Here is a 16,402-nt window from a genome sequence, read left to right on the forward strand (position 1 = left end):
ACATGCATTTATGTGTCAATAAGTGCATATCATAGCATGAGTCCTATGTGAAATATGTGATTGGTGATGAATGGAGAAGAATGAAAGTTGATAATGATTGTTTGTGATTGATGTTGTGAATGAATATTTATGATTGGATAATTATTCATGTGATTGATATATGTGGATATGAACTATCAAGTTGTGATATAAGTATTTATGCATGACTATTATTATTCAAGTACATGATATTTATTCCATTTGATTATTATCTGGATTATGATAATGTAATGCTTACCCCCAGTGGTTTTAACCGCCTACTTGCCTGTATGGGTGAGTAGACGTTGTGCAGGAGTAGTCTCGGTGAGTCTTTGCTTGGGATATCGGGAGCTTCCTCCGATATCGGTGTCGGCTCTGATCTAGGCTTGTCGTGTCGGTCTAGATTAGGTTGTTTATATTTTCGTTTGGATTATTATTTTGTTGATGACTACCCGATGTTTGGGTTTTGAGATTTATCTTTTGGATATGATTTATTTGCTCATGGCATGTATATATTTGATCACTCTGATTTAAATTCCGCTGTAACTGTTGAGGTTTACATACATGCGTTACACCTAGTCTTCTATTTACATATTTTATCTTTTACTTTTAAAAATTGTATTAAAAAAACCAACTTTGATGGGATTTGAACCCACAATCTTTTGATGCTTATAAAGGATTTATGCCACTAGATTAGTTATTATTTATTGTTAGTTCTTAAAACTGGTTAATATATATTCCATGGAATTTTGGCACCCTCAAAAGATTTACTCAAGATCCGCCATTGGGAATAACAAAACATAATCATATATGTTGAGTTACTAATGAATAATATGTACCACTTGGCTTGGCACATTCCATATATAGATAGCAACATTGCAGGTTGGTTTTTGTGTGTATTTTACAACAACAGTGTTATGTGAATCTTCCTTTTTTTTATTGTTCGGGATTCAAACCCCGAACGCCGCATATATTATGCAATGTCTCTATCAATTAAGCTAAATTAATGATGACAGTCGTTTGAATCTTTCTAAACATAACAACACGGAGACCCATATTTCAAATGTAATAATGATGGACCGTGAGCTCTTATCAATAAAACAAAAGTTATTTTGTGACTTCACTCTGGTCATATACTTTTTTATTTGTTCCTTATAATCCTTTAAGTTTACTTTTTTTAATTAACTTAGTTATTTCATCAACTTTCTACAAGTCTTCGTTAACTATTTTACAAATCTCAATTTTCAATTTCTTTTCCTAGTTACGGTTTCTTCTATGTTCTCTAAATTTGTAAATAATAAACATATGTTATTTTCTCTTCAAAATACTAACTTTTATTATAATTGTAATTACTATTATAGTTATTTTCAGTTAACTAATAATATGAGTTTAATTATTTCTCATATATTCAAACAAGACAATCGGTATGCCAATAGGATTGCTTCCTTTAAACTCAAGAATATTAATTTTTGGTTTGTGGGATTCTATTCATTCTTGTGTTTCAGATTTATTTAAGCTTAATAGGTTAAGGCTTCCTTGATTATTGTTTTTGTTTTGCAAGTGGTTGAACTTTTGTATGATCTACACTCTTTTTTACTTCAACAAAGTTTTATATCTTATTGGATTTTTCTAGTCAGATTTTTAACGAGACAGTTTATGTTCTTGAGTATTTGTTTTGGATTTTTGTCTAATGTCCAATATTTATATTTTCACTTTACTAAATTGGATCGCCAAGAAAATTATCGGATCAAATTGAATCTTTGCTTTCATAATAAACAAGAATTAGGAGTTATGAAACACGAACACTTCTTAAATTAGACGTGTCTCGATGTCTGACACGTGTCGTGTCAAACACCGACACGACACTTATAATTACACATAATTATGTAATTTTTAAAATTATTAACTGTGTCGGTGTGTCTATAACTGTGTCGTGTCCGTGTTCGTGCTTTACAGATTAGGAAGTAAAGTATTTGTTTGGTGCATAATCACGAAAAAACCGTTGATTTTGGCGGGGTTCGAATCTTCTACGTACAATAAAAAAAATAGAAAATATATTTTCCACCTTCCTTCTTCTTTCGAATCTCATTTTCCTCTCTCTCCTCTCTTCTGGATCTACGGCGACGCCATGGCCACATCCAACGGCACCGACGACGGAACTCCTCCCTCCGAATCGGCGTTGATCTTTCTCGGAACCGGCTGTTCAAGCATGGTTCCCAATGTACTGTGTCTCATCAATCCCTCTGATCCTCCTTGTTCCGTTTGCGCTCAGTCATTGTCAATCCCGCCGGAGAAAAACCCTAATTACAGGTACTCTCTTTCAGGTTTCAATACATTCGACATTGATGATTGTGATTCATCGTTTTCTTGATGTGATGTTCGTTCTGTGGATTTGTAGGTGTAATACTTCGATGTTGATTGATTATTGTGGAAGCGGTAGTAATCATAATTATATATTGATTGATGTTGGCAAGACGTTTAGGGAGACTGTGCTTCGATGGTTTGTTCATCATCGGATTCCAAAAATCGATTCTGTGAGTTAATTCTGTCAACGTTTTTGTGTTGAATTTTCATTGTAGATTGAACTGCATTATTGTATTGAAGCTTGATTTAGTGATCTGTGCATATTGATATGTAAATGGTAGTTACACAAAAACGAACATTATTGTATTGAAGCTTGATTTAGTGACTGGCCTGTGTAAGCACTCTCTCTCCTTTTGACACGGGAGTCCCACGAGCAACTTTTCATAAAAATAGATAAATGACTATTAGGATCTGTAAAATATACAACATTATTATTAGGACAAAGTCTTCAAATGAGTCCAACAAGTCAAAAGATGAAGGATTATTAACGGGCAGGGTGAAATCCAGGGTCATGTCATGTCTATAAAGTTTAGTTATATAATCTAGGAAAGATGCTTCGTAAGAGTTAGCCCGTCGCAGAGCATCTGATTTTTAAGGTATATTTCAATTTCAGATTTATGCTGGTAAAGGTATCTAGGGTATGCCATGAAGAGAAAGAAAAGGGCCATGGCTATAACATCAAAATATTTCTTGAGGAAACACTTAGAAATGTTGTCATTTCTGTATTGGTGATAAAACTGGTAAGGTGAGTAGACAAAGCAATAAATTGTACCACCAGTCCATCACTAATTAACAAAATCAGAAATTGAAGCTATGTTACATGCTGATGTCAATAACCAGAGCAGAGCCCCTTAAAATTTGTAGTTGCCATCGGTTCATTTTGTAATCTGATTCTATGGCGCTGTTCTGTTCTGTACAGGCACATTAAAATTCTTCACAGCTGCACATAAAATCTTACATCCTCCCAGCTCCTGGGAAAAAATTCATTTTAGGAAAAACAGCATAAAAATGAATCATAAGTCATTAAGAATTGAATTGCTACTGACATGAAACATGATATTCAAGAACATGGATTGACTACAATTTGTTTTTAGCCTAGTTTTTCTTCCTTTTGTCTACGGTATGTTCCTTGAAATTTGAATTGACCAGAAATTTTCAGTCTTTGAGAATAAAAACTAGTTATTTGGTTGAGTTGCAGATTATTTTGACTCATGAACATGCTGATGCAGTCCTTGGATTGGATGACGTACGTGCTGTGCAGCCTTTTAGTCCAACAAATGATATTGATCCCACCCCCATCTACCTGAGCCAGCATTCAATGGATAGGTACCTCTAGTGACCGTTGTGTGTTTTGATATTTAATTATCTTAAATAGTTAAATTACATGCAACTTCCCTCTATTTTCGAAACCTACATAAATGTATCTTAAGATCTAAGACATTATAAAGTAACCTAACTATCAAATAGTCTCAGAAATAGTAACAGAACCACTATCGTTAATATTAGTTATCTCACTTACTTAAACTAAAAGTTCCGGTATAGATCATTTGCACCCTAGATAAATGCTCTTAAAAGATATAGATAAGCGCATGGATTTTTGTTGAAGTTTTTTGTGGTTAATTACCCCATTATGCATCTTTAACAATAAAGTTCAGCAAGTTGAATCACTTACTGTGATAGTCAATCTGTTAAAAGGTACCTTATTGACCAATGTTGCTCTATATTTTTTATTCTTTAATATAGATAATATAATTCTGTTGATATCCCAGGATAATTATGTGCAGTTTTGGACCTATATTAATATTTGAGATGAAACCACTGTGCTGTGTGCACTTCCCAATCACCGAACTCAGATGCTTGTATATTTGGTTAAATTGTTTTGATTAAAATGTGACTTGTTTTTTTTATAAGCCAAATGAAAAGTTCATTAATTGAAAGAGTGTACGCCATACTAGAAAAATTCAATACCAAGTCCCAAATCTAAAGCAGTAAGCACAACCAGTAACAATAACTAATTGAAACCAGTAAAAACAAAAGCCAAACCAAAACTTGTCCAAAAAATCAAATTTAAGGCCAGTTATATTTTGAGCATACATGTTGATCCCTTAACCCATAGATTACAATGTGACTCCTATCTCAGCATGAATTATGATGCACCTTTTCTTTGATTGTATGGGCTATCCTATCTTCTCAAGTAGTTGAATCCATGTTTTAAAACTTTGCAACAGCATAGAAGAGAAGTTTCCATATTTGGTTCAGAAACAACGCAAGGAAGGACAAGAAATACGAAGGGTTGCTCAGATGGCCTGGAACATTATCACTGATGACTGCAATCAGCCATTTTTTGCATCAGGATTGAAATTCACTCCTTTACCAGTTAATTGCACTATCTTTTTCCTTATATTAAGAATCCTTTACTCCTTTTATACGAGGACTTTACTGTGTTTTGTGGATGTAGGTAATGCATGGAGAGGATTACATCTGTTTGGGATTTCTTTTTGGTGAGAAAAGTAGGGTGGCTTATATATCTGATGTTTCACGGATTCCCGCGAGTACAGAATATGGTATGATTTGAAATACCTTCATGCTTGGACATATGCATTTCTTCAGTTCCATCTCCCAAAAATGGACTACGAGTGTGCTATGACATAACTTATCTATTTGTTTCATCATTTACGGGGCTTTCTTACATATCCTCATTTGATTTATGATTTTTTATATCTAATATTTAGCAATAAATTTCCTTTTTACAGTCATTTCGAAAAGTGGAGCTGGACAGTTGGATCTTTTAATATTGGATTCATTATACAGGGTCAGTAGTTCTGTTGTCAATTTTTTTTGGGCATAAAATGCAAATATTTTTAGATATTCTATTGTCCACAAACATTTAGATATTCATTATATGGGGTTAGGTTCTCAGCATGCTTTATTTCTGGTAAGTTGTTCTTCTCAGATTCTTACTTAATTAATGTCACTCTCTCTTAAGGACGGGATTTTGCTTACTTGCTTTGTGATAAACTGCTTCTTACTTCCCTGTTGTTTCTTACAGCTAGATTTGATTCAACTATGTGTTATTTTGTTTAGTGGAATATCAGAGAGTTATTTTGATTGTGTCTAGCGCAACCATTTGAAAATAGGAAAAATATAAAATGAAAATATATATCATTTTGTCAAACCTGATAGACTATAGTGTCTCTTTGCAGAAGTAAATTTTCTGAACCATATTTCATTTTTCTCATACAAGAGGAACGTCTGTTCTTTGTTACTTGTTCAATAACATGACTGGAGAAGGCCATTAGATGATTACTCAGTATGCATTTGTGCTGGACCTAGATGCTTTAAAAAATTTAGGGATATCGGCTTCAACTTCAAAATAATAAAAACCCTAACCCCCCGATAGAAAAGTCAAGTTACTTTATTGAGAATTTTCTGATACACAGTTGTCAATTCTGTGTTTTAGTTTTCTTATTTCCTTACTTTCTCATTGATAAATGATTCTAATAGAACCCAATTAATTATTGGAGTATTAACCATTATCATAAATGCGTAATGGAATATAGAAAGGAAATTGTGTTCGTTGATAGAAAATATCTGCCTTTGGTCCTATATATAAATATCAATGGAATACAAGATCATAAATGAGGAGCAAGAGACAAAGATATTGCAGAGGACTCTAAACTTCTGGTTCCAGATGTTCGAGGAACCCAGGCTCTTACTCCCTAAACCAAAAACAAGCTTATATTTTTATTTCTCTCCCTATTGTTTATATATCCTATCATCTATGATTCTATAACCAACCATTTAAACTAATTAACAGGTATAGTTATCTAATAGTTTCTCTCTTTTTTTTATGTCACTACAGACTGGATCGCATAATGTTCATCTTTGTTTTCCACAGGTTTGTTTTCAATTTTGCAAATTGAATGTTACACTATCTCACTGGAGGTAAAATATTATTAATTGGTCATTTTACAGACTCTTGAAATTGTGAAGAGGTTGTGTCCAAAGCAAACCCTTTTGATTGGAATGACTCATGAGTTTGATCACCACAAGGACAATGAGTTTTTGAAAGAGTGGTCCAGAAGGTATCCATTTGTAAATAAGTTAAATATTGACTGTTGCTAATACATTTAGTAATAATTGACCCAACAATCTGATAGTAGCATGATCATGTAGATGTAATATTTATCATTGTACTCCTCTGGTATGTTATGTATTTTAGAAAATGAGAGTTGACTCTTCTATGAATGTGCATAGGGAAGGAATTCCGGTGCAGCTTTCTCATGATGGTTTGCGAGTCCCCATAAACTTATAGTAAGGTGAGGTAATCCCTCTAGACCCAAATCATCATTTTTTTCAAGAGCGGTACATAAAGAAGTAGAATATGGATCCCTCATTCTAATCAGCGGCATGCATTCATGTCCATGTCTCATTTTTTCTTGATATAATATTATTTAATTTTTTTCTTCCTGATTTTGTAAAATGTGCATTAATAAATTGCGTAGTGATTGACATTTAGGGTGTGTCTTTATGTGGAGATAAATCGTGAGTAGGTATGAAATTGGGTGTTTTGTAAAATGTGCATTAATAAATTGTGTAGTGATTGACATTTAGGGTGTGTTTGTATGTCGAGATAAATAGTGAGTTGGTGTGAAGTTGGGTGAGTAGAAAACTGAGTCGGATGAAAGATAATTTTTCACTTTTTTGTTTGGTTAGTTGAAAAGTTGCTTGGTTAGTGGAAAATCACTTAGGATAGTATGAATCATTCTTATAAAATTGAAGTTTGATAAAATTTGCGGGGTGGAGTGTAAATAAGTGACACTACACTTTCATTGGCCCAGTATTTATGTGGTTCCTAACCATTATGAAGTAATCTTCATTCTAGCTTTTGCCTCCTAAAACAGCACACCTTTTTTTGTACTTGAGGCATACCCTTATTTGTACCTTGGCCATAAATTTTATTTAATACTGACAAACAATAATGTAATGCTTTTTATCCTCCCCTTCTCATGATTAGTAGTGATCTTGACTTCCGATGAATATAACAACATTAAATCTTAATCTGTATTATTTTCCCCTTGCAGGGTAAAGCATGTGACAATCTATATACCATATACAGTTGATCTTATTTAGATTCATTGGAGCCATAATGTTTTCAAGGATCCACAGTTTCTAAAGCAAACCTCGGAACCAACAGTTTTGCTAGAAGGCGGCATTTGTAAACGTGACACTGATAACTTGTTATATTATAGTGAGGAAATCTTGATTTTTATGGTTAAACTCTTGAAAGCTGTAGTAGAACAAATTTTTTGTAAAATTGGAGAACAAGTTGAGCATGAGTTTTAAGATCTCAAAAAAATCCAGTGTATCCTAAGAATCTTTTGCAGAGTCACTTTGTGCCCCCACCAATATCCTAATTAGAGATGTAATCTTTTTCTTTTCTTTTTTCTAATAAGAAATGTAATCTTCAAGCGTGTAGTGATTGTTATAAACAATAAATGGTCGACTGAACATTTGATTGTTATTATTTTTAGCCCCACTCTATGTTGCTGCTGCTAAAGTTATGCTGTTGTATTCTAAACCTTATTGCATTCAATGTTACTTGATTTATATTCGATTGTTGATTAAAGAATATCAGAGTAAGCGAGTTTTTGACGTTTGACGGTTTATTTGGGAAGGAGGGTTTGGAGGAGAAAGACGTGGAATTTCACCGGAAAAAATAAAAAGTAAAATGAGGATTCATGAGTAATTGGAGAATCGATTTTTCTGAGTCTAGTATGATGTCTCGGTTTTAACCGTATAATCAAGATTGGGTTCAAACTTTAGAAGACTCAAATTATCTCGTCCAAACACAAATCATCTTGAATTTGATAAAAAAAAATTCCCTTGACATATATGAATAATAATCAATCATTGACCTACATTTTGCTTAATACTAATGCGTGCTACCAAATTGAAATGTTTATTTATTTTAATTTCAAACTGTTCAAGTAAATTGAATACTAACATATTTTCTTCGAGAAACTGATAAAAAATATATACCAACGAGGATTTTCATAGAATCATAGTCATAGGTAGAATATTTATTTGCTTTTTGGTTTTTGTTACAATTGCCGTGAGCATGAAGTTTGAAGTAGTCAATGCACGTTCCATTTCCAAGTCTTTATTCATTTTGTATATTATTATATCTGTGGTTTACAAAAACAAAAACAAGACAATGAAACAAACAACAGTGGAATTGAATTCCTTTACACAATAGTCAAAATTTGGAACCGTTCTAGAAAGCAACCTTATGGAAGAGTCGAGTTTTGCGTGTCTTATGGTCTTCTTCTCCTATTTGAACACTCTCAAATGAATAAATAGCATTAATATATATATTAGTAGAAGTAAAGTAGTAGGAAATAAAAGACCTTTGAAAGATTAAGAATATACAAACAAAAGGATATGGCATGTTCTGTGGCTTTTAACAACAAGAATTTGGAAATAAGTTTCTTTGTTTTCAAGCCAACAATTGTGATTATAGATGATCTTGTTCATGGTCTCAAACAATTCTCCTTAACTACTGAAACCCTTGGTTGTGTTCAAAGCTCTATATTTAGAAGCATCCATGGAAATATGGTAACTTCTTTCTTTCTTTCTTTCTCTGATTTCCAAATTTAAATTCAAGTTAACTAATTTATTTATTTAATACTAATTGTCTCAATTCTAAGGTGTGTATATATGTCCCTTTTGTTTGAAACTTTGCTGAATATAGTTTGTGAAATCCATTTCTTCCATTGTGAAAGATTGTTTACACCAAACTGATCATATAATATCATCTTTATTTGGACTCACAAACTCATGTTCATCAAAAGTTTAGTTTGCTGGCAAGTTTTATCCTTCAGCAAATGACAACTTCAGATGCCATTGCTCCATGGTAGTTCATGTTTGGATTCAATTTTGGGAGAGTTAAAAGTGATTCTGAAGACTAAAAAATGATTTTGGTATGTTTGGAGTTTCTTGATTAGAAATTATCCTAACTTGAAGTTAAAAATTGTAGCTTTTGCCTCGAAAACGTGAGCTTTACACACAAACTTATTTATTGTTCAACTCACTTTTAACTAAAATCATTTTTCGTTGGCGTAGGAACAAACACGCGTTGTTGTCCTTGTTCACTTTCATTTCATTTGTCTAATTATTCATTGAGCTGAATATTTGCTTCATGTAATCAGATCATATGGTATGGAGCATGGCAGAAGCAATCCACTAAGGAAAAAGAGCTTCTAACTTTAACTCTTGTAAGATAAAATTATTTTCCTTTCAGATGTTTTTTATGCATCTTTTCTACTGATTTGTGTTATTTAAGCATACAAAATCAATTATTTCCCTTCATTTTAATTTATCCTAATATAACAACTTTTTGTGTAATTTACAGAAATCAATGTTAACCAAGGTATCAACCATGGCTAAATTAATTGAACATAGCTTCCTTGAAGCATATGCTGGAGAATCAAGAGATGGCTCATCAACTGCAAAATTCTCAACTGGAGACATATTATCTATTAACTCAGCCGGCACGAATAGTAGAGATGATCTTAATGACCTTTCCTACGCCGTGTTAGCTCTTTTCAGGTCACGCTTTGCGAAAATGGAAGGCATGACTTCAGGTCTTTGCTTGAAAGGACAAAGCAGACCAATAGTTGTGTGCATTCATGTGTGGAAATCTCTTCATTTTTGTTACTCATGGATACTTAATTCTGACCATAGGAAATGGATGATGCCTTATCTAGAAAAATTTGCGATCGATATGAAGTATGATATTTTCAAAGTAGTGTATGTTAGTGGTGACAATGTTGTTGATGTTAACTATATTTCTCACCATCAGATGTTAGAAAATGGGAAAGGGAACATAGAAAGACAGATAATGCAGAATTGAAACTACTGCTAAAGATTTCAAGTTTTGAACTATGTACTCCTCTGCTAAGTTATTTTTCACTTGTAAATACAGTTAATTACTTTGTCAAGATGAAATTTATGATTAGAAATGAATGAAAGAATGAATAAATATTAGTCATAAAGAGTGGATTAGTGAATGAAAGAGAACATGTTTTGATGGTGGAGGTACAAAAGAAAGGTGAAAAAGAGAAGTGTCAAGATTTAGGCGTTATGTTATGTGAGCGAATCCCACATCGACTAGTATAGCAGGTAATGTAAGGTGCTAGTGCTATAAATTGAAAGAGATACACAGAAAATAAATCACGGAACCGTGTGATAAGCACAAAGCGAACTATTCTTTCGCCTTTTACTAAAGAATACCGTGTGCGTGTCACTTTAAGCGGTATACGCTTATTTTTGGAAGGGTTCTCGAAAAGAGAGCCCTGCAATATTAGTTCAATTTTTTTAACGTGTGGTAGTGCCAATATTCGTATAACTGAATTGCAGTATCCTTTTGTGGGTAAGTATATTTACCTTGCTTAATATTTTTTTCTTTGTGAAATTCGAAAAGAACTAATTTATTAAGTAATATTATTATGTTTATTTTTTAGTCTTTTTAATATACTACTTCCTCTGTCCTAAATTGTATGTTGTTTTTGGGAAAAAAATTTATTCTAAATTATATGTCGCTTTACAATACCAATGCAAAATAAGAAATGTCCAAAACGTCATACAATTTCGGACGGAGGGAGTATTTGACTTTTAGTACTCGTAAAATTAGTTTATCTGAATTTACCAAATTCACTGCAAATCCATTTGAGTAAACTCGGTTTCATTTGAGTTCTCTCTGAAATTCAAAATCAGTATCTAGACTTGTATAGTTGTATGATTCCACACGTTAACTTGCAATTTTAATAACCATGTTCTACCAACACTTCCACATTTACAAGATGCATTGTACAATAACAATGAAATTTGTTGATTTGGAACTAGATTGAACTTGGTTGACAACTAAATTAGTTTTGTGAAAAAGTTGGTTATGTTTTATTTTGGGGTCTAAAGTGACATAACCACAAACGGGTGTGGTATTGAAATGGTTTTTCTGTTGGTTTAATACCATGCACACGTGTGTAGCTTACACCAAGTGAATTTTTCATGATGAATATTGATGATTGAAATTCATTTTACAGATTGATCTCTCCCGGTATAGTCACATTAAGTAATTAATTTTTCTCAGGTTTGATTCGCAAAATGCTAAGGATTCCTATGTCAGACCATTTCATTCAAGGCTTTGCTCTAACTTCAATTGAACTCCCCACAAGTAACGTTGTACTCACATTCTCAAACATCATTACCGCCACCCTTGCATAACAAGCAAATAGCATAGTTCAATCTCATACGATTTCCTCAGCACCTACTTGTTCATTTGTTTCTATAATTTAAAAATCCATTGCCTCAAACTTTACTTATGCAGAATGCAGCAGATGTATCATGTACAAAAGATTGAGAGAATTGGTCCGAGGACAAACCACCTATAGAGAAGCCTTTATCTCTCTAGATTCGATTACTCAAAGCTGTAACTAAAAATGTCTTTTTTTTTTTTTATCAAGTAGCCTAGTGGCTAAAGAAATTCACCTTTAAGATGAATAAGTGGGGTGTCCGGGGTTTGTACCCCGGCCCCTGCAGAAATTGTGCATTATCCCTTACCTAATGTGCCAATTTAAATAAATTAGTGTTTGAAAATCTGCTATTTAGAAAAGAACTAGCCAATTATTAGTAGCTATTGTGTTCATCATTCAAATTCCAAAACTTATCTCAGAAACTAAGTAAAAATAAAACAGAGAAGATAATTTCACGTTTATTAATCCCATAGCACTAAAATATTCCATCAGACATACAAATCTTTCATTCATTACAAAAACCATTTCCTGGCTACAATCTCAAGTTACAAGATCAACTCACAAAAATTCAAATCTTCAACTACAGAGAAACAAATATCACAGGAATGAAACAAACACCTCTCCTTGATTTCTCATCCAATACCTCTAAAGGTCTTGAACACTCAAACCTGAAAACATCAAGAGCATTGTAAGTCGTGACACACAAAACAACAAGATTACATATAGCACAAATTGATATGATTAAAGAAAGGCATACATTAAACCATTTGAATTTTCAAAAAGGAAGACACATAAAAGAAACATATAACCAGTGCTAATGTTAACTTTCTCATGTTACAATATTTGGTTACTATTAGCAAAAGGGGCAGATTGAATTGACTTATTTGAACTTATCTAGGCATAAACACTTGTGAGACTGTTTGGAAGAACTTATGAAAACAGCTTATGACATGTTCATAAACTGTTTTCAGCTTGTTTTTATATGTTCTCCAAGATAACAAACAGCTTATGACGTGTTCATAAACTGTTTTCAGCTTGATTTTATAAGTTCTCCAAGATAACTTGAGATAACAAATTATAGCTTCAACGCAAACAATTTAACTATTCTATCTTCTATTATAGAAACAGGCAAACAGCTTATACATAAGCACACATGATGATAAGTGCTTAAGCAGTAAACTACAAATTAAATTGTTGATACAAAGTACAAATAGGGCCTAAATATAGACAACTGAACTAGTTGAACTGATGGCATCCTAGGCTAAATAAATATAAAATCTCAAAATATAAGTCCAACTACAGACCTGGAGGAAGTGATTGCTTTAATTTGTCAGCTTTCTCAACGTCAAACACGGACAGTGTGTAGAGGTACTTGGAACACCTGACCTTGAACTTAACCACATCCTTACTCCTCTTGATTCTCACTGACCTCGCATCCTTCCTTCTGGCAGTGAGAAGGAAATCCTTAATCTCGTTGATTTGCTTAGGCTGTGTACAACAACATATACATGGTCAGAACAATCAACACAAATAGACATAGTAATACATCAGCAAACATGCTTCAACAATAACAAACAAAAATTTGGATAAACAGCTTAATTTAATGGTTATAGCACAAGCGTTTATTATATAAGTTCTTATGCATACGTTATTTCTATAACAAAATATAAAATAAAGTCAAAATGATTTTATATTAAGCTATAAGCCACTCGGGGCTTACGTTATTTCTAATGAAAAGCTGAAAACCAATGACATGATAAAAATAATGATTACACAAATGCAAATTCATAAAATATCACAACGCAAATAGTATCTTTGTTATAATTGAAAACACTGATCTCTTTACAGTTTAGATTCTTAAAAGTACATCAAATTAATTCCTAAAATTCTAAGACCTGTTTGAATCGACTTATTTTTGAGCTAATGCAAAACAACTTATGCAAATAAACAAGCATTAGTGTATTACTCATAAGCTTGTCAAAGTAGTTAATGAAAAAACATCTTATGAAGATACAATTTTTGTTAGTGAGATGAGAACTTAAGAATAAACATAAAAGCTTATTTATTTGCATAAGCTATTTTTCATGAGCTCAAAAATAAGCCAATCCAAACAGGTTATTTATTTGCATAAAAGCTTATTTATTTGCATAAGCTATTTTTCATGAGCTCAAAAATAAGCCAATCCAAACAGGTCCTAAATCTAACATGAGTATTTATCTCTTTATCATGATTAAATTATGACCCTCTTAACAAATCAATTAATCAAGTGCTACACATTGACTAGCTTATTTGTAAAACCTAACTTGAATTAGCTTCTTAACATCTAATAATTCAACATAAAATCACAGAAAAAATAGAGTTTATAACAAGTTTAACATTCTTATAAACGAAATTATAACTGAATCCAATTAACAAAGAAGAAACGTATAAATAGAATGTAATATTCGAAAATTGAAGAAGAAATACAAAAACAAAAACAAAAACAATTGAGAAATTAGAAAAGAGGGGGAATGAGAAAAATCACCATTGTTCCAAGAGGCAGTGAGTTCCAACGAAGTGTGAAATGTTTGTTGCTGCCGCTGATAAACCCTAATCCTAATCGTTTTCGTAGTTATTGGATTTCACCATATCATTTTGGGCCTATTCCTATTCTATTTGACCCAAAGTCATACAAAAAAAAGTCAGAGTTACTCTTTAGGCACCCTCTAATTGCTAGAAAAATGCAACTAAGTTTGAGTATATACCCCTTGAAACGGTAAGGGCCAATCAATTTAGCATATCAAATTTATGATATAACAATTTAATTCCTTAAATTGAAAATTGTCGGCAATTTAGTTATTATTCCATCAAAATCAATGAAAGACATATTATATTAACTTAAATAATTTTTTGCTGCATCAAAATGAACATATAACCTTTAAAATTGTGGTTTAAATTTTGAGAAAATGATAAAATCACCAACTTTTTGTATAAACAAATTAAATCACCATCTTAACAATAGAGTTTACACAAATAACTACCATCACATTAATTTATCATGTATATTAAAAAATTACATAAAAATGGAAGACAGGCAAACAACAAATTGTGTCACTAGCAATTTTTAGATGGCAAACGTAGTACGCAAGTTTCTGCATACATTACGAGTAATTGATAATTTTCAATGATTAAAAAGTCCATCTACTCTAAAATTTTATCTACATGGGATAATCCCCTCCCCCCAATGCATATTTACATCCAAAAACAACTTGAAACTTTTTTAAATGATTAGTATAACAATTGAACATACTTTAAGGATATAAGGTTTTTTAAGAGGCGCATGCATGTATTAACTTAACTATATGACAAAATGAATGTAGATACAAATACAACTTCCACAAACAAGAAGTCATAAGATCCATGCACGTGCTAAATAAGTTTATTACAATCACTATCTTTTTGGTCATATTGTGGGTGATAGATGAAAACCAGAGAGTAGAGTCAGTCCCAAGAAATAAAGTGATAGAAAGAAAGCAAGTAGAAGAATCAACACCTAAAAAATATGTATAAAGTGGGGTTATTGTTATTTTGTAGATAGATAGTGCTCTACCTTGTCACCATTCCATACCTTGAAAAAAGCCCCCAACAAATAAGGCAGCCCCACATAACATGCATCAAAGTAAATTGCACAAACCTATACTCAACTCCAACTTCTTTAATCACATATTCCCACTTGGAATGCTAGCTAGTGTCACAACTAAACAAGTCACCTCAATTACACTCTTTCTACCACCCTCTTCCTTACATTCTTTAAATGTGTAATACAAATTTCAGTGGAAAATGCTAAGATTAGAAACATATCATTACATGAACCAGAAGGATCCATATTACCCTATATGATAAGAATAATTGAGATGAGTGGTGTTCCTTCCCCCAATCATTCAAATTCTCCTATCATAGACTGTGTATAATTTCATCTGACAGATAAGTGGTATGCCTCCCCTCCCCAAAGATTCAAACATAATTAGTTCACTTCACACTAACTTGTAACCTTGCCACCTACAGCCTTTGAGGTTATGACTTAAGTCAATAAGGATATATTAACGCAAAAGACAAGTTCATTAGGTAGCAGAGCCTCATGACTTAAGTAGTATTCTGTGGACTACCTAATTCAGTCTATAAATAACTATTTCCGTGGCTCAACTCTCAAAAAAGAACAAATAGTTATGACTTAAGTTCATAAAAAGATTTCAAACCAAAAGACTGTTATATTAAGTGCCTTGTGGCTTAAGGATAACATTGAGTTTTCTTATCTACTTACTAATTAGGTTTTCCTTTCCACGTCAACTTAGACAAAGGAGTCAATGCACTTTGATGTTTTTACAAATTCCAAATACTTTGGACACGAGGGCATGAAGCAAGTATGACCAAACAAGATGGAAATGGACAAATGTACAGCTTTCACTTTACCATTCATGAAGCAAAAGCATTGCATCAATGGTGAAAAAGGGTGGCATGGCCAAAACCAACAAACAACAAAAGAGGACCACTTTCACATTAAATAGAAAGGGAGAATGAGACACATCACATGCATTTGGTGTCCTCTTCATGTTCAAACAGTCACATCTCTTTTTCACCAAATGGTTTCTACACTTCTACCCATCATTATAAGGTCCATAAGTCCAACATCATCTGAAATATCAACTGGCCATTTATTTTCATGCACA

At 32.6% G+C, this 16,402-nt stretch overlaps 3 protein-coding genes and 1 non-coding gene across 6 annotated transcripts; 3 read left to right on the forward strand and 1 right to left on the reverse strand.

The window, feature by feature from the left end:
• Positions 1 to 2,034: 2,034 nt before the first annotated feature.
• LOC11441303 (putative hydrolase C777.06c) lies at positions 2,035 to 7,942 on the forward strand. Of its 2 annotated transcripts, none has more exons than XM_024777333.2 (10): positions 2,035 to 2,328; positions 2,417 to 2,552; positions 3,581 to 3,708; positions 4,611 to 4,758; positions 4,841 to 4,946; positions 5,136 to 5,194; positions 6,245 to 6,280; positions 6,358 to 6,467; positions 6,640 to 6,706; positions 7,467 to 7,942. In XM_024777333.2, the coding sequence occupies exons 1-9, from the start codon at positions 2,147 to 2,149 to the stop codon at positions 6,695 to 6,697; spliced, it is 963 nt and encodes a 320-aa protein (XP_024633101.1). In that variant the 5' UTR covers positions 2,035 to 2,146; the 3' UTR covers positions 6,698 to 6,706; positions 7,467 to 7,942. The 2 variants fall into 2 exon arrangements, with proteins under 2 accessions (XP_024633101.1, XP_003593864.1); XM_003593816.4 differs by having other exon boundaries at positions 6,640 to 6,701.
• Positions 7,943 to 8,610: 668 nt separating this feature from the next.
• Positions 8,611 to 10,745, forward strand: LOC11443845 (uncharacterized). 2 transcript variants are annotated; one of them, XM_003593818.4, is made up of 3 exons: positions 8,611 to 9,000; positions 9,594 to 9,659; positions 9,797 to 10,745. In XM_003593818.4, the coding sequence occupies exons 1-3, from the start codon at positions 8,827 to 8,829 to the stop codon at positions 10,295 to 10,297; spliced, it is 741 nt and encodes a 246-aa protein (XP_003593866.1). In that variant the 5' UTR covers positions 8,611 to 8,826; the 3' UTR covers positions 10,298 to 10,745. The 2 variants fall into 2 exon arrangements, with proteins under 2 accessions (XP_003593866.1, XP_003593867.2); XM_003593819.4 differs by lacking the exon at positions 8,611 to 9,000 and adding an exon at positions 9,236 to 9,365.
• On the forward strand, positions 10,624 to 10,740 carry LOC112419565 (U5 spliceosomal RNA). The gene has a single exon (XR_003009693.1). It is a non-coding gene; the product is annotated as a U5 spliceosomal RNA (small nuclear RNA).
• A 1,378-nt stretch (positions 10,746 to 12,123) lies between the features above and the next one.
• On the reverse strand, positions 12,124 to 14,373 carry LOC11442924 (60S ribosomal protein L38). The gene is made up of 3 exons (XM_003593820.4): positions 14,221 to 14,373; positions 13,001 to 13,184; positions 12,124 to 12,364 (listed from the first exon to the last, which is right to left on the reverse strand). The coding sequence occupies exons 1-3, from the start codon at positions 14,221 to 14,223 to the stop codon at positions 12,342 to 12,344; spliced, it is 210 nt and encodes a 69-aa protein (XP_003593868.1). The 5' UTR covers positions 14,224 to 14,373; the 3' UTR covers positions 12,124 to 12,341.
• Positions 14,374 to 16,402: the final 2,029 nt, after the last annotated feature.

Source organism: Medicago truncatula, chromosome 2, assembly GCF_003473485.1.
Source record: "Medicago truncatula cultivar Jemalong A17 chromosome 2, MtrunA17r5.0-ANR, whole genome shotgun sequence".
Lineage (NCBI taxonomy): Eukaryota > Viridiplantae > Streptophyta > Magnoliopsida > Fabales > Fabaceae > Medicago > Medicago truncatula.